General features: G+C 54.6%; 3 protein-coding genes and 1 non-coding gene across 4 annotated transcripts in view; 2 read left to right on the top strand and 2 right to left on the bottom strand.

Moving 5' to 3' along the window:
- Positions 1–2,325, top strand: part of LOC107142811 (protein FAM83H) — a 9,887-nt gene extending 7,562 nt beyond the window's left edge. Inside the window, exon 6 of the mRNA XM_015486312.2 lies at positions 6–2,325. Coding sequence (XP_015341798.1) covers positions 6–1,337 — 1,332 coding nt within the window. The 3' untranslated portion in view covers positions 1,338–2,325. The remainder of the gene's footprint in view (positions 1–5) is intronic.
- Positions 2,326–5,206: 2,881 nt separating this feature from the next.
- The window catches only part of LOC107142810 (protein FAM83H-like), a 23,277-nt gene continuing 6,991 nt past the window's right edge, over positions 5,207–21,492 (bottom strand). Inside the window, exons 2-4 of the mRNA XM_048802299.1 lie at positions 14,248–14,255; positions 13,991–13,995; positions 5,207–7,531 (exon numbers count right to left, since the gene is read on the bottom strand). Coding sequence (XP_048658256.1) covers positions 6,195–7,531; positions 13,991–13,995; positions 14,248–14,255 — 1,350 coding nt within the window. The 3' untranslated portion in view covers positions 5,207–6,194. The remainder of the gene's footprint in view (positions 7,532–13,990; positions 13,996–14,247; positions 14,256–21,492) is intronic.
- Positions 17,813–19,676, top strand: Ccdc166 (coiled-coil domain containing 166). Its single transcript, XM_048802302.1, has 2 exons — positions 17,813–18,449; positions 18,551–19,676. The coding sequence occupies exons 1-2, from the start codon at positions 18,018–18,020 to the stop codon at positions 19,493–19,495; spliced, it is 1,377 nt and encodes a 458-aa protein (XP_048658259.1). The 5' UTR covers positions 17,813–18,017; the 3' UTR covers positions 19,496–19,676.
- Positions 21,127–21,199, bottom strand: Trnam-cau. The gene has a single exon. It is a non-coding gene; the product is annotated as a tRNA-Met (tRNA).

Genomic DNA, 21,492 nt, shown 5'->3' with positions numbered 1-21,492 from the left:
CTGCTAAAGTGGCCGAGCTGCTGGAGAAATACAAGGGTCCAGCCCGTGACCCAAGCGGTGGGGGAGGTGCGGTCACTGTCTCCAGCCACAGCAAGGCTGTCGTGTCCCAAGCTTGGCGGGAAGAGGTGACCGCACCCGGCGCAGCAGGGGGCGAGCACCGCAGCCTGGAGAGCTGCTTGCTTGACTTGCGAGATTCCTTTGCCCAAAGGCTACACCAGGAGGCAGAGCGGCAGCCGGGAGCCGCCTCCCTCACGGCTGCTCAACTTCTTGACACGCTGGGCCGCAGTGGCACTGACCGCCTGCCCTCCCGCTTCCTCTCTGCCCAGGGCCGCTCCACCTCCCCGCAGGGGTGGGACAGCCCCCCTCCAGAAGTGCCTGCTGCACACCAGGTGCCCCTTTCTGAGCCCAAAGGGAGCCCCACCTCAGCCTACCCAGAGCGGAAGGGGAGCCCCACGCCAGGGTTATCCAATCGGAGAGGCAGCCCAACTACAGGATTTATTGAACAGAAGGGCAGCCCCACCTCCACCTATCCAGAACGCAGGGGCAGCCCGGTACCCCCTGTGCCTGAGCGCAGGAGCAGCCCGGTACCCCCTGTGCCTGAGCGCAGGGGCAGTCTCACCCTCGCCTCATCCAGTGAGTCTCCTAAGGTTGGGCCCACAGAGGAGGTGGCTGGAGGCCCCATGGAAGTCCTGCGCAAAGGCTCCCTCCGCCTCAGGCAGCTGCTGAGCCCCAAGAATGAGCGTCGCGGGGAGGATGAGGGCAACTTCCCAGTGCCACAGGAGAATGGGCAGCCAGAGAGTCCCCGGCGACCATCTTTGGGCCGAGGTGATAGTACAGAGGCTACTGCAGGGGATGAGCGGGGCCCAAGGGCACGGCTATCCTCTGCCACGGCCAATGCCTTATACAGCAGCAACCTACGAGATGACACTAAGGCCATCCTGGAGCAGATCAGCGCCCATGGTCAGAAGCATCGTGGGGTTCCAGGCCCAGCCCACAGCAGCCCTGAGCTGGGCTGCTCACCAGCTCCTGGAGGCCTGGCCCCAGACATGTCCGACAAGGACAAATGTTCAGCCATCTTCCGGTCAGACAGTCTGGGTACGCAAGGCCGGCTGAGCCGCACCCTACCTGCCAGCGCAGAGGACCGCGACCGCCTACTGCGCCGCATGGAAAGCATGCGCAAGGAGAAGCGCGTCTACAGCCGCTTTGAGGTCTTCTGTAAAAAGGAAGAGGCTGGTGGTTCTGGGGCAGGGGATGGCCTGGCGGAGGAGGATGCCAGGGACAGCAAGGTGGGCAAGTTCGTGCCCAAGATCCTGGGTACACTCAAGGGCAAGAAGTGAGTGTCCTGGTCCACCAGCCCAGGCCAAGGTGCTTCCTCACTGCCACCCTGCATCTGCTGGGCAGGGAGCTCCGGGTCCCCGTGTTTGAGTGGCAGCCACCATCCCTCATTCCAGAGCAGCCAAGGGGCCGGACTGGACCCACCAGAGCTCAGCTTCAGTGGGTTTCCCTGGCAGCTGCCCTGCCCTGGCCCTGGCCTGTCCTCCCAGGGTTTCAGTCCGCGGCCTGGTGCCTTTTCTCACCAACCCTTGCTCCTCTGCCCCCTTCTCTCCTGCTGCTTCCATTTCCCTGGGCTCAGATCCCCTCTGGACCTGCACTCACCTCAGGGACCCTTCTCTCTGTGCCTCAGTCTCCCCAGCTCTAGGGGTCTTTTGTCTCCTCAGGGATTCCATTTTCAGGGCTCTCTTCTCAGACCTGTGGTTCTGATGCCAGCCGCTCCACCCTGCCTCCTCGCCCCTGTCCTTCACTGGCTTCCTCTCTCCTCCTGGTGCCAGTCCTCTTGTGGGGAAGGAGGACTGCTGCAGACAGTTTGTAAAGGAAGAGTGTGGTTGGACCCAAAGGAAGCTTTTCTTGGGAGGCACAGGGCAGGCCTCTGAGAAGGAGGGATGAAGGGGACCCCAGAGGGGCTGCCCTGCTGCCCAAACTGCAGCTGCCTCAGCCAAGTCTGCCCCTCGCACAGTAAAGTCCTGGGTGGCCAGGGGGAGACACCAGGAGGCGAGTCCTGGGCTCTGCAGCATAATAAAATGGAGTCTGGACTGACACCCTGAAGCCAAGTCTGATGAAGTGGCTCCCAGACAAGTGCCACACCCCAGAAGGGTGGGATGTGGCACACTTGTCCCTGAGCTCTGGCCACCTTCCCCAGGGCAGAGGTCCTGGGAATCCCTGCAAGTGGGGTGACCCTTGCCCTGCAGGTGCCCAGAAGACCCTAGCTCCACCTTGCCCTTGATCCTTTCCTGTTTCATCACCAACATGCAAAATCTGTCGAAGACACTCCTGGTTTCCCATTCTTATGTCTTTTTTCGTCTCCGTTAATTTTGGGGGGAGGAGGGGGTACCAGGGATTGAACCCAGGGGCACTTTAGCACTGAGCTACATCCAGCCCTTTTTAATTTTATTTTGAGACAGGATCTTGCTAAGTTGCTGAGGCTGGCTTTGAGTTCGGGATCCTCCTCCCTCAACCTCTTGAGCCACTGGGATTACAGGCATGTGCCACCAAGCCCAACTCCACTAAATCATTTTAATTGATTGGGAATGACATGTTTTGTCACCAAATGCTTAGAAAGGCCCTGCTAGTGGGGGCTTATGTTGTGAAAGGTGTTTCTGTGTTCTGTTATTTCTTTTCAGATAAATTTTAAATTAAGACAAAACAAATCTAAGTCCCAGTAGGGAAAGGGTATGAGAAACAGGACAGTAAGCGAAGGGGATGGTTCTGCCTTAGGCAGCTGGAGGAGGGAGACCCGCGTGACTTGGCAGACCACTCACTGCTTGGGTCCCAGAGCCACTGCTCAGGAAGGATGACCGCAGGGACTTCAGGTCAGGAGGAGGCCTCCTGGGAGCCAGGAGAGCTCCAGCCTTTCATGGCCTTGTGCTTGCTGTCCGGCTTCTGCTGGTGGCCAGGTCTCCTAGTGTGCCACTGTTCAGAGTGGACAGGCTCTCCCCTGAAGGAGAGGAACTGCTGCACTCTCTGTATCTTGACAAATTAGACACTGGAACTTGCTGTTGCACATTCTGACATTAACAAAAACAATGCCCCCCCCCAACACACTGCAACCACTAGCCTTAGGGCCTTCCCCTGTGGACCTGCCCCTCCTTCCCTGCCAGGAGCACTCAAGACCACACCTCTGAGTCTCTGCAGAGCCTCTCCACGTCTTCCATCGGCCCTCCCCACCTCACCTGAGCCCTCTAGGCACTCTGGGAGCACTCACCTGGGGTTCCCTGGTCACCAGCCCCAGGGGCCACCCCCCAGCCCTACCTTGCAGCTCCTGTCCTGAGCTATTCCTGCTCTGCTGCCCAGCTCCCTGCCCACAGGACTGCCGCAGCCTGCTCTTCTCCCTTTGGGGCTATGCCCAAGGCTCTGGAAACACCCCTGCCTCCAGCAGCCCACTCAAGCCACCAGCCACTTGGCTCCATGATGGGCCTCCTGTCTGCCTAGGTACAAACCACCCTGTGACTGCAACTCTGAGCCACAAAGAGAAAGTGGTGTCCCTTTCCCGCCCTAAAACCTTGCTGGTGACTGCAGCAAGGTGCAGGTGGTTTGTACCTAGGCAGGTTTCTCTGCTTTCCCAACCTTGCAGCCCAGGCCAGTGTCCCCTGCCCCTGCCCAAGCCTGGTCCTTCCTGCCCATTTTCCTTCACAGAGCCAGTCACTTCAGATGTGAGCTCTGCCAGCAACACATGGGGAAGTGGCCTTCCTGTGTTCTCCAGCCAGCCCAGGGTCAGGTGGACGTGCAGCACCCAGGACACCCACTGGCCACTTCAGTCTCTTCAGCCCTCACACTGCTGGCCTGGACTCATACCAGACTCTTTGGCAGTGACTAGAGGAAGTAGCCTTGAGCCCAACAAGACATATCCACCTCCTACCAAGACCTGGACACACACCAGGGGCTACCGTGTGTGGTGCACAGGCTGCAGTCACCAGCAAGGTTTTAGGGCGGGAAAGGGACACCACTTTCTCTTTGTGGCTCAGAGTTGCAGTCACAGGGTGGTTTGTACCTAGGCAGACAGGAGGCCCATCATGGAGCCAAGTGGCTGGTGGCTTGAGTGGGCTGCTGGAGGCAGGGGTGTTTCCAGAGCCTTGGGCATAGCCCCAAAGGGAGAAGAGCAGGCTGCGGCAGTCCTGTGGGCAGGGAGCTGGGCAGCAGAGCAGGAATAGCTCAGGACAGGAGCTGCAAGGTAGGGCTGGGGGGTGGCCCCTGGGGCTGGTGACCAGGGAACCCCAGGTGAGTGCTCCCAGAGTGCCTAGAGGGCTCAGGTGAGGTGGGGAGGGCCGATGGAAGACGTGGAGAGGCTCTGCAGAGACTCAGAGGTGTGGTCTTGAGTGCTCCTGGCAGGGAAGGAGGGGCAGGTCCACAGGGGAAGGCCCTAAGGCTAGTGGTTGCAGTGTGTTGGGGGGGGGCATTGTTTTTGTTAATGTCAGAATGTGCAACAGCAAGTTCCAGTGTCTAATTTGTCAAGATACAGAGAGTGCAGCAGTTCCTCTCCTTCAGGGGAGAGCCTGTCCACTCTGAACAGTGGCACACTAGGAGACCTGGCCACCAGCAGAAGCCGGACAGCAAGCACAAGGCCATGAAAGGCTGGAGCTCTCCTGGCTCCCAGGAGGCCTCCTCCTGACCTGAAGTCCCTGCGGTCATCCTTCCTGAGCAGTGGCTCTGGGACCCAAGCAGTGAGTGGTCTGCCAAGTCACGCGGGTCTCCCTCCTCCAGCTGCCTAAGGCAGAACCATCCCCTTCGCTTACTGTCCTGTTTCTCATACCCTTTCCCTACTGGGACTTAGATTTGTTTTGTCTTAATTTAAAATTTATCTGAAAAGAAATAACAGAACACAGAAACACCTTTCACAACATAAGCCCCCACTAGCAGGGCCTTTCTAAGCATTTGGTGACAAAACATGTCATTCCCAATCAATTAAAATGATTTAGTGGAGTTGGGCTTGGTGGCACATGCCTGTAATCCCAGTGGCTCAAGAGGTTGAGGGAGGAGGATCCCGAACTCAAAGCCAGCCTCAGCAACTTAGCAAGATCCTGTCTCAAAATAAAATTAAAAAGGGCTGGATGTAGCTCAGTGCTAAAGTGCCCCTGGGTTCAATCCCTGGTACCCCCTCCTCCCCCCAAAATTAACGGAGACGAAAAAAGACATAAGAATGGGAAACCAGGAGTGTCTTCGACAGATTTTGCATGTTGGTGATGAAACAGGAAAGGATCAAGGGCAAGGTGGAGCTAGGGTCTTCTGGGCACCTGCAGGGCAAGGGTCACCCCACTTGCAGGGATTCCCAGGACCTCTGCCCTGGGGAAGGTGGCCAGAGCTCAGGGACAAGTGTGCCACATCCCACCCTTCTGGGGTGTGGCACTTGTCTGGGAGCCACTTCATCAGACTTGGCTTCAGGGTGTCAGTCCAGACTCCATTTTATTATGCTGCAGAGCCCAGGACTCGCCTCCTGGTGTCTCCCCCTGGCCACCCAGGACTTTACTGTGCGAGGGGCAGACTTGGCTGAGGCAGCTGCAGTTTGGGCAGCAGGGCAGCCCCTCTGGGGTCCCCTTCATCCCTCCTTCTCAGAGGCCTGCCCTGTGCCTCCCAAGAAAAGCTTCCTTTGGGTCCAACCACACTCTTCCTTTACAAACTGTCTGCAGCAGTCCTCCTTCCCCACAAGAGGACTGGCACCAGGAGGAGAGAGGAAGCCAGTGAAGGACAGGGGCGAGGAGGCAGGGTGGAGCGGCTGGCATCAGAACCACAGGTCTGAGAAGAGAGCCCTGAAAATGGAATCCCTGAGGAGACAAAAGACCCCTAGAGCTGGGGAGACTGAGGCACAGAGAGAAGGGTCCCTGAGGTGAGTGCAGGTCCAGAGGGGATCTGAGCCCAGGGAAATGGAAGCAGCAGGAGAGAAGGGGGCAGAGGAGCAAGGGTTGGTGAGAAAAGGCACCAGGCCGCGGACTGAAACCCTGGGAGGACAGGCCAGGGCCAGGGCAGGGCAGCTGCCAGGGAAACCCACTGAAGCTGAGCTCTGGTGGGTCCAGTCCGGCCCCTTGGCTGCTCTGGAATGAGGGATGGTGGCTGCCACTCAAACACGGGGACCCGGAGCTCCCTGCCCAGCAGATGCAGGGTGGCAGTGAGGAAGCACCTTGGCCTGGGCTGGTGGACCAGGACACTCACTTCTTGCCCTTGAGTGTACCCAGGATCTTGGGCACGAACTTGCCCACCTTGCTGTCCCTGGCATCCTCCTCCGCCAGGCCATCCCCTGCCCCAGAACCACCAGCCTCTTCCTTTTTACAGAAGACCTCAAAGCGGCTGTAGACGCGCTTCTCCTTGCGCATGCTTTCCATGCGGCGCAGTAGGCGGTCGCGGTCCTCTGCGCTGGCAGGTAGGGTGCGGCTCAGCCGGCCTTGCGTACCCAGACTGTCTGACCGGAAGATGGCTGAACATTTGTCCTTGTCGGACATGTCTGGGGCCAGGCCTCCAGGAGCTGGTGAGCAGCCCAGCTCAGGGCTGCTGTGGGCTGGGCCTGGAACCCCACGATGCTTCTGACCATGGGCGCTGATCTGCTCCAGGATGGCCTTAGTGTCATCTCGTAGGTTGCTGCTGTATAAGGCATTGGCCGTGGCAGAGGATAGCCGTGCCCTTGGGCCCCGCTCATCCCCTGCAGTAGCCTCTGTACTATCACCTCGGCCCAAAGATGGTCGCCGGGGACTCTCTGGCTGCCCATTCTCCTGTGGCACTGGGAAGTTGCCCTCATCCTCCCCGCGACGCTCATTCTTGGGGCTCAGCAGCTGCCTGAGGCGGAGGGAGCCTTTGCGCAGGACTTCCATGGGGCCTCCAGCCACCTCCTCTGTGGGCCCAACCTTAGGAGACTCACTGGATGAGGCGAGGGTGAGACTGCCCCTGCGCTCAGGCACAGGGGGTACCGGGCTGCTCCTGCGCTCAGGCACAGGGGGTACCGGGCTGCCCCTGCGTTCTGGATAGGTGGAGGTGGGGCTGCCCTTCTGTTCAATAAATCCTGTAGTTGGGCTGCCTCTCCGATTGGATAACCCTGGCGTGGGGCTCCCCTTCCGCTCTGGGTAGGCTGAGGTGGGGCTCCCTTTGGGCTCAGAAAGGGGCACCTGGTGTGCAGCAGGCACTTCTGGAGGGGGGCTGTCCCACCCCTGCGGGGAGGTGGAGCGGCCCTGGGCAGAGAGGAAGCGGGAGGGCAGGCGGTCAGTGCCACTGCGGCCCAGCGTGTCAAGAAGTTGAGCAGCCGTGAGGGAGGCGGCTCCCGGCTGCCGCTCTGCCTCCTGGTGTAGCCTTTGGGCAAAGGAATCTCGCAAGTCAAGCAAGCAGCTCTCCAGGCTGCGGTGCTCGCCCCCTGCTGCGCCGGGTGCGGTCACCTCTTCCCGCCAAGCTTGGGACACGACAGCCTTGCTGTGGCTGGAGACAGTGACCGCACCTCCCCCACCGCTTGGGTCACGGGCTGGACCCTTGTATTTCTCCAGCAGCTCGGCCACTTTAGCAGNCATGAACTTATTTTCAAAAATTAAAATCCAAGAATATACTTTATACAAATTATATCTTGCATGAATTATGCACACAGATACATAATTCAATTATATGTTGCAACTAAAAATATTTTTTTAAATATTTATTTTTTTTAGTTTTAGGTGGACACATTATTTTTATTTTTATGTGGTGCTGAGGATCGAACCCAGTGCCCCATGCAAGCCAGGTGAGTGTGCTATCACTTGAGCCACGTCCCCAGCCTAAAAATATTTTTAAAAAAGAAATAATAATATATTGTGAAAGCCATAACTTGTAGAATTAAAATGTATGATTCCAGTAGCACAAAATACAAAGGGAGGAATGGAACTATACATTTTTTTAAATATTATTTTAGTTGTAAATGGATACAATATCTTTACTTTTTTATTTTTATGTGGTGCTGAGGATCGAACCCAGTGCCCCATGCAAGCCAGGTGAGTGTGCTATCACTTGAGCCACGTCCCCAGCCTAAAAATATTTTTAAAAAAGAAATAATAATATATTGTGAAAGCCATAACTTGTAGAATTAAAATGTATGATTCCAGTAGCACAAAATACAAAGGGAGGAATGGAACTATACATTTTTTTAAATATTATTTTAGTTGTAAATGGATACAATATCTTTACTTTTTTATTTTTATGTGGTGCTGAGGATCGAACCCAGTGCCCCATGCAAGCCAGGTGAGTGTGCTATCACTTGAGCCACGTCCCCAGCCTAAAAATATTTTTAAAAAAGAAATAATAATATATTGTGAAAGCCATAACTTGTAGAATTAAAATGTATGATTCCAGTAGCACAAAATACAAAGGGAGGAATGGAACTATACATTTTTTTAAATATTATTTTAGTTGTAAATGGATACAATATCTTTACTTATTTATTTTTATGTGGTGCTGAGGATCAAACCTGTGCAAGGCAAGGCTCTACCACTGAGCTGTAGCCCCAGCCCAAGGAACCCCACATTTTTATTATTATAAAATAATACACTATTATATAGTATGGCTCTTAAATTATATGTGAAGTATTATGATATTATTTGAAGATAGACTAGGTTAAAGATGAGATCTTTATCTTAAATAAAACAAATATACATAAAGAGATATAGTTACCAAGACCATAGTCTAGAAAATTAAAAAGTACTCACTTGATCAAAAAGAAGGCAGAAAAATAAGGAAAAGGAACAAGGAATGGAGGAACCAACAGAAAACATAGCAAAATGCTGGACTTAGCCCTAACCGTGTCAATCATCATACATATAAATGGTCTAAATACTCCAGTCAGGGGCTGGGGATGTGGCTCAAGCGGTAGCACGCTCGCCTGGCATGCGTGCGGCCTGGGTTCGATCCTCAGCACCACATACAAACAAAGATGTTGTGTCCGCCGAAAACTAAAAAAAAAGTAAATAAATAAATATTTTTTTAAAAAAATCGTGAGGCTTGGTGGTGCATACCCGCAATCCCAGCGACCCCAAAGCCTGAGGGAGAACGGGAGCACAAGTTCAAGGCCAGCCTTAAAAAAAAAAAAATACTCCAGTTAGAAGGCAGAGATCATGACCTTATTTTCAAAAATCAAAATCAAAGAATATACTTTATACAAATTATATATGATGAATCATGACACAGACACATGATTCAATTATAAGCTGTACCTATATAATTATACAAGAAATGCACTTAAACCATAAAGACATGAAGTTAGAAGGATGAGAAAGATATGTCACGCACGCACTGATGATATGACAGTAGCAGAGTGGACTCCAGGCCTGGAGGAGTCCAGGGACAAGAAGAGGTCCTATGAAAAGCACCACCCACATCAGGGCCGACCATCCTGAGGGGGTGCACCTGGCAACAGCCTCCAGATCCCTAGAGCCAACTGATGTCCCGGGAAAGGGAAATGGTCAGACCCACAGCTACACTTGGAGACTTAACCTCCCTCTTTCAATAACATCAAACAGGGAAGCAGAAAGTGAGGATGTCATAATCCTGAGCGACACGATCACCCCATGTCGTGTTCTTCACGACTAAAACACTCAGGGTCACTCCAGGGGAACTGGGCTGCACGAAATAACCACACAAGAGACAGAGAGACCTTTTTCTTTGGGTCCTGTGATGGCTCCTCTGACCTGAGGGGTCCATGGAAAAAGAGAGCCAGCACATGCTGACCCTTTTATTATTCAAATGAGGCCAGGGGTCAGGTGTCAGGGGGTTGATTCCAGCTTCCTGATGTCTGCTGTCAGCAGGTCGACTGACATGTAGGAAGGCCACGCCCAAAGGGTTAGGATTACAAAGGAACAGGTGAGCGTACCTCAACCCATGGGGTTACATGCCTATGTCTGAAGACACATCCTCAAACTTCCTGGACCGGGGCAATGTCCAGGTCACTACAAGATGTAGTGACCAGTCAGAGCCTCTCCACTCCAGGATGGAGAATGTGAATCATTCAGAGTGGCCTCCCACAACCCAACTTGACCTGACATTCACAGGCTCTCAGAAACAGCAGATAAGTGGTGCACACCTGTAATCCCAGTGGCTCAGGAGGCTGAGGCAGGAGGATCACAAGTTCAAAGCCAGCCTCAGCGATTTAGTGAGGCCCTAAGCTATTCATCAAGACCCTGTCTCTAAATAAAATACAAAAAAGGGGGAGCAGAGGTTGTGGCTCAGTGGTAGAGCACTAGCCTAGCATGTGTGAGGCACTGGGTTCAATTCTCAGCACTGTGTATAAATAAATAAAATAAAGGTTCATCAACATCTTTTTTTTTTTTTTTATTTATTTATTGGTGGACACAACATCTTTGTTTGTATGTGGTGCTGAGGATCGAACCCGGGCCGCACGCATGCCAGGCGAGCGCGCTACCACTTGAGCCACATCCCCAGCCCTCATCAACATCTTAAAATTTTTTTTAAAAGGACTGCGGATGTGGCACAGTGGGTAAGTGCCCCTAGGTTCAATCCTCGGGACACCCCCCAAAAAAAGAAAGAAAATAAATAAACAGCAGATATACACATTCTTTTTACCTGTGGATGAAACATTCGCCAGATAAACCATATTTTATTTACATTTGTGTTGTAAAACAAAACTCAGTAAATCTAAAATAGTTGAGATCATCCCACAGAATTGGATTTGAAATTAATAACGGGGGTGGGGGATGTAGCTCAGTGGTAGTGCGCTTGCCTAGCATGTGTGAGGCCCTGCTTTCCACCCCAACACTGCAAAAGCAAATACACAAATAAATAGCAGAAAGACATTTAGAAAACTGCTGAGGATGTAGGGCTTAAGCCACAGACTTCTAAAAAAAATGGTTCAAAAGAAAATTAGAGGCTGAGGCAGAAGATTGAGTGAGGTCCTAAGCAGCTTAGTGAGACCCCGTCTCAAAACGTAATGAAAGGGCTGGGATGTGGCTCAGTGGTAAAGCACCTGGGCTCTATCTGCAGTACCCCTCCCCTAACAACAGGAACTACTCTGAACTGTAAGGTCTTGGAGACCTGTCAGTGAGAATTTGTAGAATGCCCAACGGGCAGAGGGAAGTGTGAAGCTCTAAATGCTTATAGAAGCACAGATAAGAGGTTTATGTTTCTACCACAGGAAGCTACAAGAAAAAAATCAAACCCCAAGGAAGTAAAAAGGAGAAAATATAAAGATCAGAGTGGAAATATGAAACCAAAAGTCAACAAGGAAAAAAGAAAACCAACAAAACTAACAGCTGGGTCTTTGAATAAGTCAAATGCAGCTGAAAGGGGGGCCCAACCCTAAACAGGAAAAGGGCGGCTTCTCAGGGCCAGCCTGACCTCTGAGATGGGCAAGTGGGCGGGACCCCAAACATGATCAATATCAATATGAATGTAGCTTTACGGAGAGGAGCATCCAGGGCACAGAGGGGAAAGGAGGGAGGCCTGTGGGACCGAGCTGGGATGGGCAGTGGCCCCAGCTGCAGGGGACTCAGAAGCCTTAGTAAATGTGACCAAGAGCAGTTGGAAGCCTGGCGTGGCCGCTGAAGGAGGAGTCTGAGGCCAGCCTGGGCAACGGACATCCCCAGCCCGGCCTTGACCCCTCCTGTGTGGAGGAGGGCCTGGCCCTGCCATGCAGCTCTGCAGACAAAGCGCTCAGTAAGCAGGGTCACGCCAACCTCAGTGAGTTCTCAGCAAAAAGCGCTTCTTCAGGGTGAACCTCAGTGGGCTTAAGAGTCAAAAAGGTTTTACAAGGCAAAATTAAGTCATTTCCAGCTTTTTTTCTGTTTTTCACTTTACTGAAATTTTATTTACTTACTTTGGTGCTGGGTATCAAACCTGGGGACACTTTACCTCTGAGCTACATCCCTAGCCTGCTTGTTTGTTTGTTTGTTTGTTTGTTTGTTTATGGTAATAGAATTGAACCGGGGGTATTTAACCACTGAGCTGCATCCCCAGCCCTTTTAAATTCTACTTATTTATTTTCTTTTTATTCAGGGTCTCATTTAGTTGCTCAGTGCCTGTCTAAATCGCTGAGGCTGGCTTTGAATTTGTGATCCTCCTGCCTCAGCCTCCTGAATCGCTGGGATTATGGGCATGTGCCCTGGCACCCAGCTTATTCATTTATTTTCTACATTGAGACAGGGCCTCGATGAGTGGCTGAGGGTCTTGTCAAGTTGCTCGGCCGGGCTGGAGCCGGTGATGCTCCTGTGAGCTCCTGAGATGGTAGGCCAGGCGCGACTGCGACTTCTCCGCCGGTGTTGGCTGTTTTGCGTGTGCGTCTTCCCATCTCACCCTGGGCTGCAGGTCTGCTGTTCACAGCTATTGTCTCACTTTGTTATGGGTTCTCTCTTGGGGACTATTTCCACCAAGTCCCACTTTCCCCTATCCAAGTATCCTGGCAGACAGAACTTCAGGACGAGGATTTTCCTTCCCATCTCCCGTTACTCACGATCACGGGTAGCTCTAGCCTTCAGCTTTACTGTGGGCGCAGCGTCTACCTGTACTTTGTGTTTGATTTTTAGCCATGTGCAGAGAAGTCATGGTGGTTTGGGAAAGCCCAGGCAGAGACCCTGAGTCAGTGGGCGCTGGGGCTAGGGGTCAAATTCCCAGGGGGAACAGTATAGCAGGGGCCCACGGCCATCTCTATCGCCACCTCCCTGCGACCCAGAATTCCATACTCACAGGGCCCCCACCTCCCCGGCCAGCTGTCAGCCACGGGCACTGGCCCCACCCTGCAGTGTGCAGCCCAGCCCCAGCCCCACTGTGTGGGCTGCCTCCCTTCCTGACCCCAAGGGACAGTCGAGTAGTGCCCCGCCCCGCCCCTGGCCTAGCTCATCTGATGCACAGCCTCCGTATGCCAGTGGGGTGGACTACTGGGCACCTGTGGTCCAAGTTCCAAAGGGGCCATAGGCTCTCTGCTGCTCCCAGGGTGAGGTCACTCTCAGGTGCCCAGGTACTGGCCACCCTGGGTTCTTCTGTCACTTGGCTTGACCTGGAAATGAGAACGGGCACCATCATGACTGCCCCTTGGGGTGGGTGTCTCTCCAGCCGCCTGTGGAACTCAGGGTGGCATCATCCTCAGGCCTGTGCCATGCTCTGAACCCTGGAAATTCTCTTGCTTGTCACTCAACCCTCACAAAAGAGGTGGTGAGCACCTGTGAGACCCCCAGGCAGCTGACCTAGACACTCCCCAGGCCCCAGATGCCTGGCTCTGATAACTAAGAGCCAGGCCTGAAGGCCCACAGCAGGCCCCTGGCACGGGAGACCCCGGCCCTCATATGCTCCATGAACTCACTAAGGGTTCCCCGGGCTCAGGCCAGTTTTTGTGTCTGGGAAGCAGGTGGCAGCCTGGCCATGGCCTTCTCTGGACTTCTCTCTCTGGACAGGAGAGGGCAGAGTGCTTCTCTAGGGCAGCCATGGCCTGGGCCTGCACCTTCCACCTGAAGCTCACTGTGGGTTCTGTACAGATCCCAAGGTACCTGGTCAGGGAAAGGAGGGCCGTGTCTCCCCTCAGATGGGTACACAGGCTGGCAGGGACAGAGAGAAGGAGGCTGGGGCTCAGGGCACAGAAGACCGCCAGGTGCTGTGCCCCCGGGCTTGACACTGCTGGAGATGCGGGCAGACAGGCTCCGCTGGACTCCACTGACGCTCCTGCCCTCTTCCCCTTTGCCATTAGTCACCATCAGATTCATGCTTCTGATAAGGGACCAGGCACCACCTGAACGCTCTTCCCACCCTGCAGATGGCGTTGTCCTTGGCAAGTGGAAGGGCTGTCGGCATTAGCTTGTGCTGGCCTCAGCTGTCCTTGACCCTTGGCCCAGGGCACAGGAGAGTACTCTCCCCCAAGAGTGTGGGAAAAGCAGGAAGGGTCAAAAGGCCCAAGGCAAGCCCCAGTGCTTCTAGGGGCCTTGTCAGGTCACTCCATGCCTCGGTTTCTGCATTTATGAAATGGGAGATAGACTACAGGGAGCACTCCGACCTGAGAGGCAGGCGCCAATCCCGCTGGCTGCTCCGGGAGTGATATGCTCACTCCGAGTCTTAGGGGATGAGAGAGTGTGGTGGCTTAACTGGGAGGTCACTCCCACGCTCACACGTGAGACAGTGCAAGCCTTTTAAGAGGTGGAATGGTTGGATTGTGAGAGTTGGGATCCCCTGAAGTGGACTGACTGGCTGGTGACTGCAGGCAGGTGGGGCTTGACTGCAGCAGGCAGGCCACTGGGGTGCCCTGGGGGCTTTGTCCTGAGAGTGGAGCGCTCTCTGCCTCCTGATGGCCATGTCCTGAGCTGCCTTCCTTTGCCATGTCCTTCACCATGATGTTTGGCCTCCCTTTGGGCCCAGAGCAGTGGAGTCCTCTGACCATGAACTGGACCTCCAAACCCATGAGCCAAAATAAACTTTGCCTCTTCTAAGTCGATCTCTCGGGTATTTTGGTCACAGTGACAAAAAGCTCAAGCAGTAGGGAAGCACTTTCAGGAAGATCGGACAGAGGGTCAGGGAGGGAGGGCAGCCTCTGGCAGAGCTGGGACTTCCTGAGCAGTATTCTAGGAGCAGACCCAAAGTGATCCGGCCTCAGAGTCAGGTGCCAGCAGAGGGAGGGCTTGGGGGACCGGTTCCTGTGGCCCTGTGAGCAGCAGGGCCTCCTCCCGGGTACTTCCAGCCCTGCCTTGGGCCCAGGGAGTCCCAGACTGTCCCTGGCCTGAGTCTGAGAGAGGCGCAGCTTAGGGCCCAGGAGCAGGGGACAAAGACCAGCACCCCGTCCACAGAGGGAAGGTGGAAGGACCTCAAGGATAGAGGAAATGCCACAATTAACCCTGCTTTGAGTCTGGGAGCTTCGACCATGAGTTCCGTTGCTCACAGTGGCCTCCCAGGCTGACAGAGGCCTCCGGGCTCCTGGGAGGCACAGCAGCCCGCCTCCAGGCCACATACCCTCCATTTCTCCAGGAGAAACCGCACAGGCCTGGAGGCCAGCGGCGTGGCAGGCCAAGCGCAAGGCCACCTCCTGCATGTGGACACCGCGAGTCAGAAGCGAAGCCCGGCAGTCTGCAGTTAGCGGCCTGGACATCCGGAGGCGTGGAAGCTAAGACACAGGACAGGATGGGGCAGAGGCCGAGAGGGAATGCGTGGGTTGGGGCGCTGGGCCTGGCCAGGAGGTGGGCAGACAGAGCTGGGGGTCCGGGAGGGCGCCGGGTCTCTTTAGCGTCCAGGCTGCGGGCCGGGGCTTCTCGCACCACTTGTTTTTGTGGAGGTTGCAGAATTGAGAAGGGGAAAACGGAGGCCGCTGGACAGAGAACATGCTCGCCAGACATCTCCCGAGAGGAGGCGCCTGAGCTCTATCAGGACAGATCACCGAGAAACCCGGTGATTGAAATTTTAAGGAACCCATCCTGCTCCTGGCAACCCTAATTAGAAGGCCTAGGTCCCCTGCCCCGCAGACATATGCAGGCGTGGGACACACAGAAGGGACCCTAGGCTGCAGATGGCCGCACCAGCGCGGGCAGGCGGCCTCGCCTCCTGTAGCCACTTTTCCCATCTGTGGAGTCCCAAGCCAGCGAGGTGGAGAGCGCCAGAGAGAACCCTGGACCCGGGGAGGGACAAAGAAGCCTGCCGCACGGCCAGGCCAGCTCCTCTGGTGTCCTTCCAGATTTCCCCCCACGTTCCCTAGTAACCAGGCTCTCCTTTTGCATTCAAAGCCCACCTGTAGTCCTAAGGAATCAGGAGCCTGAGGCAAGAGGATTGCAAGTTGGAAACCAGCCTCAGGGACTTAGGGAGACCCTCAGCAATTCAGCTACACCCCGTCTCAAAAAATAAAAAGGGCTGGGGATGAAGCTCAGTGGTAAAGCACCCCTGGCTTCAATCCTCAGTACTGCAAAATTAATGATGATAATAAAATAAATAAAATAAGAACCCAGGGCTGGGGATATGGCTCAAGTGGTAGCACGCTCGCCTGGCATGCGTGCGGCCCGGGTTTGATCCTCAGCACCACATACAAACAAAGATGTTGTGTCCGCCGAAAACTAAGAAATAAATATTAAAAAAAAAAAGAAAGAACCCATATTAAGGTCAATTTCAGGTGCTGCTAGGAGTTTATGAGTCAATGTTGCTTTAAAATCTTGAGAGGCTGAGGCAAGAGGATCCCAACTTTGAGGCCAGCCTCAACAACTAGCAAGGCCCTCAAAAAAAAAAAAAAAAAAAAGCTGGGAATGTACCTTAGTGGAAAAGTGCCTCTGGGTTCAATCCCCAGAACAACAGACAGATTCTGGAGGCTGGGCTGCAGCTCAGCAGTAAAGCACTTGCCTAGCATGTGCCAGGCCCTGGATTCAGTCCCCCGCACTGAAAAACAACACCAAACCTGCATTTTCTTGCAGTTTGTGTCATACATTTCTTAACAAGGAGAAAAATGCTTCAATTGTCTCATGATTTTAAGAGGCTATCGCCATCTGTCCCCGCTGGCGACCCAATGCTGGGTTCACAAATCTGACTATTCCAATAACTCAAGAAAACGACAAAGAAAGCATGAAACCACACAGAAATACCTCTTTCAATATTCTGTAGACGGCTCTGCGAACTTCAGGCTCCTTGGAAAGAGAGAGAGAGCCACAGGAATTCTTTATTCTTATATGGGGAACCCACAAGAGGAGGTTCCATGGAACATTCTATCCCCAAAAGGGCAAAGGGTAGGATTACAAAGGAACAGGTGAGTGTGGCTCACCCCCGAGGGTGGGTGTCCTACTCCTGAAGCCTCGCCTTGCTATGGACCTGGGACAACGCCCAAGTCATAAAATGTAGTGGTTGGTCAGAGCCTGGTGCTTCAGGACTGGAAGGCGTGGTCATTCAGAGTGGTTCCCTGCCACATCTTTCCAGCGACGTGGCTAACTTGAGCAAGCCCGGTGACGTGAATTATCAAGCTTTTAAAACCAACTTGAGCCATCAACACAAACATTCACTCAAGTGTGACTTCACTAGACCCTGATGCTCGTAAAGCTGAATTTTGAGGATCTTCAAATCCGCCCATCCCCAGACAATGTGGACAAACCTGGGCAGACATTCCACTGTATGATGACAGGACACAAGTGTGGACATAGGACTTGCCAAAGGCTGTCCAGCACGCTCCTGCCAGGCTTCTAAGTGGATGGGAAGCTGGGTCCTTGCAACTGCCCAGGGCTCCTCCAGGCACAGAAGGCCCCTCTCGTGTTCTAGTTACGAGGTCTTTCCAGAGTCAGTGGATACCTGACCCCCGTGTATCCCTTATCCCCTTCAGGAAGGGAAGTGGATGAATTGGGCAGGTGCCCTGCCGGTGGCTTTAGGAATCCAAGAGAGAAGCAGATGGCCCACTGGCTACAGGGGACAGCATCTGAAGGGACTTCACACCTCCCAGTAGCCCCGCCCCTGGTGGCCTCAGAGACAAGGGTTCCCTGAAAGGAGAAGCGGTGTGCAGAGCCCTTTCTGGACAGCAGAGAGGCCTAGCAGAGGAAGAGCCCGCTGAGGCTGGAGGGAGGGAACCCGGAATCAGAGCCCGCGGTATGCAGAGTTGAAGGGCAGTGAATGCCTGGCAGTGGAGGGTGGGGGCTGCTGCTCAGGTCAGTTGGTTTTGGGGGAAAAAAGGTCCCAGGGCCTGAACTGAACCCTGCCTGTCTCTATCTACCTCTACCTCTCCTCCTCGGCTGGGCGCAGCTGTCGGCGGGAACGGGAACGGCAGAGTCCAGGTGTTGCCCTAGCAACGAGGCGGGATGGGGGAGGGCGGCTAAATTCTGTCTCCATAGAGACTGCTGGCTGAATATCAACGGTACCAATGTTGGACACACCCGACACGGACAACCAAGGACCAGAGGGAACGCACGAGTACAGGTTGGCAATGCTGCTCCGACTCCGATTCTACCTCCCCAGACTTCGTGACCTTAGGAGGCATTCTATCCATGGACCTGGGGCCTAGATTTTTCCGGGTTGGGGAAAGGAAGAAACTGAACTGTGGAAGCGAGCACTGCCCTCCTGAGCCCCTGTGCCCCAGGTCCTAACCCATGGCGCCCAAGAAGAAGCGCGTGAAGAGCTTAGGGCGCCGACTGGGTGAAGGTGCAGAGCCGCAGGGGTCGGAACGCGCGCAGTACCTACAGCGCGAGTACACATTGCTCTCGGAGCAGCTGGACGCCTGCGAGGGGCGCGTGGACCAGGTGCTCCAGGAAAACATCTTCCTGGACCGCGAGGCAGGGCGCTTGCGCGAAGAGAATCGGTTTTACGCCAGTTTTGTAAACACACGCGCGCAGCGCTGTGCCAACGCCGTCCTGCGGCTAGACGAGCAGAACCGCGTGGATCTGGGGCAGATCCATTGGGAGCGGTCAGAACTAGCGTCGCTGTACCAGGGGCGCGAGGATGGGGTGCGTGCGCAGCTGCTGGAGATGCAGGCGCGTGCAGCGCAGATGGCGCAGCAGGTGCAGGAGCTGCAGCCTTACAAGGCCAGTACGCGTGCCGTAGCGGACCGAACGGTGGGGGCGGGGGCTGCTGGTCTGGGTGGGCGCGCGTCGAGCTCCTGCGCTGACCTGCGCCCCTGCCACAGGAGCTGCAGCTGGAGCAGCTGGCAAGGATCCGGACGCTGGAGCGCGAGCTGCTGCACCTGCGCGTGGAGCACACGCAGCTGCTCCACCGCGTGAAGCGGCGCTTTCTGGAGGAAAAGGCAGCCTGCGAGCGTGAGGCTCGCCAGCGTGTGCAGTCTCTGGGCCGGCGCGCGGAGCGGGAGGCGACGCGCGCGCTCATCACACATACGCAGGCCATCAAAGCAGACAATGGGCGCCTGAGGCAGGAGCTGTTGCGGCTTCTCGGCAGGGCCCAGCTGCTGCACAATATGCGGCACCAGCTGCTTCAGCAGCGTGAGCAGCTGCGTCGTGAGCACGAGGATACGCGGGACCTGGCGCGCGTGCACGGCTGGCTGCGCAGGGGCCCCGACGGCCCGCCGCTCTGGCAGCCGCCGGTCTCTTCCCAAACCACCTCGCGCCCAGAATCAAACGCCGTCACCGCGAGGGGCCGGTCGCGCGGAGCCTCCCCAGCCACATCGGTGGACTCGTCACGCGTAGCCTCCCAGCCCCCGTCCATGTCCTGTGCGCTTTCTCGCGTATCATCGTTGGTCCCTTCGCTGGCCACTTCGAAGGCAGGGTTAGAGGCCTTTTCCCTAACAGTGACGCGCCGGGACTCCCGGGTTCCGTCCTTGACCCCGTCGCGCCCGGGCTCCCGGGTCTCGTCCTTGGTCCCGTCGCGTCCCAGTTCCCGGGTCGCATCTCTGACCCTGTCGTCAGCGGGCTCCAGGACCTTGTCGCTGGCGAGGTCACATGAGGGGTCTCGGATCTCTACGCACTCCTCCTTGCCTGCGGCCTCACAGGACACTCTCCCCTCAGCAAAGTTCAACCCCAAGCTTCCCTCCAGTCGGTTCCGGGACCCCCCTCCTCCCACCTCACAGTCGGAGAATGCGGATGCCGACGCGGCATCCGCAGGCGCCGGGCGAGACTGAACCCACCGGGGGGAAGGACATGGAGGCCACAGGGAGGACGCGCACTTGCTGCGTGCAGGTATTAATAAACGTGTGACCACACCCCCGCATCTGCCTGGTCCACTGCTCTAGCGTTTCCAGCGGCCACAGGAGCCCCTCATGAGTGTCTCTGATTTCCAAGCTACAAGGGAGCTTGAGGCCTTCTCCCCACTGTGAGTCCATGGGAAATCAGTGTCCCTCCACTGACAGCGGACCTCCGCCATAACCCTCAAGGGTAGAGGACATCAATGACCAGGTGCTCAGGGGAAGCTGAGTAGTGGTGACCTGACTGTAGTGGGAGAGCCTGGGAAAAAGAAAGGGCTTCCTTCTCGTCCTCCCGGGGTTTGGCGACTAACCTATTGAGAGTTTTTCGTTGTTTTTTTTTTTTTTTTCCGATAAAATTTCCAATTTAGAAAAATTTGCAATACTACCAGGAACTCCCACATGCCACGCATTCAGACACAGCCGCAGGCATTTCGCAGGGTTTCGCTCTCTGCGCGCGGTTCTTTCTGAGCCATCTGGGATTAGGTTGGGGACATCGTGCTCCTTGACCCCTAAATACGAGTGTGTTTTCTGGACCTAAGGACACTCTCCTACGTTACTGCAGAGCAATGATCAAAAGCAGGAAATTCGCCTGGCATGTTGGCGCATATGCCTGCAAACAGCGACCGGGAGGCCGAGGCAGCAGGACCTCAAGTTGGAGGCCAGCCTGGCGACTCAGTGAGACCTGCTCGGCGCGAGCGTGTGCCTGGCCCGAGCGGGACCTGCTGCATCTAGGGCGCGGGCAGCCGCGGGTCTCGCACGACACGGAGCACACCTGTGTGCGGGACCCGGGCGCCGTGCTTGGGCAAAAGTTCTACCGCTGAGCTACCCCCGGCCCGCCGCTAGACCTTCCTACCAGCGGCAGCACCTTGGGTGTTGGAAATCCTGTCCGCAGGACACCGCAGAGATGTCCAGCAGCTTCACTCTTGATTGTCAATGGTCACAGTGCCAGGATGTCCTCCAGTCGCCCAATGGATGAATCCTGGGCCATCCAGACCATGGACCGTTATCAGTGAAAAAGAAATGCGCTGCTGAACAGGAAAGGATGTGGGAAAACATAGGTGCACAGTGTAAGGCAAAGACGCGGACTCCAACTCGGACATAAGGGAGAGGGCATAACAGAGAGTATAACAGAGAGGGCATAACAGAGGGGGCATAACAGAGAGGGTAGAAAGACCGGTGGTGGCCAGCGAGGGTCAGGGAGGGTGAGAGGCCGAGCCCTAACTGTTCCATGTGACACTGTGCAGGTGGTGGCCCCCCTAGACCATGACATGGAGAGCAGCCTAGAACTTCAGTTGCAGTTGGTGATGGGTCCTCGCTGCCCACTAGTGTAACAAGTGAACTGCCCCCAGGCAAGACGCCCCTAGTGCTGGGAACTGGGCTTCCTGATCCGTTTCCCAGTAAACCTAGACTTCTGAAAACATACAGTGTACTACAAAGTCGTGAAGTATTTAAGGTAAAAACATTGAATTATTAAGAAGCAAATGCAAATTCTCTAATTTTGAGGAGGGGAAAGCATGTTTTAGCAGAAAACCTAAAGGCATAAGAGATTGTTTATTTATTTACTTTTTTGGTGGTCCTGGGGATTGAACCCAGGACGTTGTGCATATGAAGCAAACACTCTACCAACTGAGTTATATCCCCAGCCCATAAGAGATTTTTTTTCTGTGAAGACAGAAAAGTTAATGTGAAAATTTTTATACTATAAATTAGAAAACATGACCAATCTTGGAGGAAAAAAAAAATATATATATATATATATTAATTACCAGGGATTTAACCCAGGGGTGCTTATCACTAAGCCACATCCACAGCCCTTTTTATTTTATTATTTAATTTTAATTTTTTTTAAGAGAGAGAGGGGGAATTTTTTAATATTTATTTTTTAGTTTTCAGTGGCCACAACATCTTCCTTTTTTTTTTTTTTTTTTTTTTTT

Source organism: Marmota marmota, unplaced genomic scaffold (assembly GCF_001458135.2).
Source record: "Marmota marmota marmota unplaced genomic scaffold, marMar, whole genome shotgun sequence".
NCBI classification, from domain to species: Eukaryota; Metazoa; Chordata; class Mammalia; order Rodentia; family Sciuridae; genus Marmota; species Marmota marmota.
Note: the sequence above shows the minus strand (reverse complement) of the source record. Positions and strands in the feature narration are given on the sequence as shown.

Excerpts from the sequence above, each read along its gene's own strand:
- Ccdc166 (XM_048802302.1), top strand. The coding sequence starts at position 18,018 with ATGGCGCCCAAGAAGAAGCGCGTGAAGAGCTTAGGGCGCCGACTGGGT. Across the intron at positions 18,450-18,550 it reads AGGAGCTGCAGCCTTACAAG|GAGCTGCAGCTGGAGCAGCT; the intron begins GCCAGTACGCGT and ends CCCCTGCCACAG.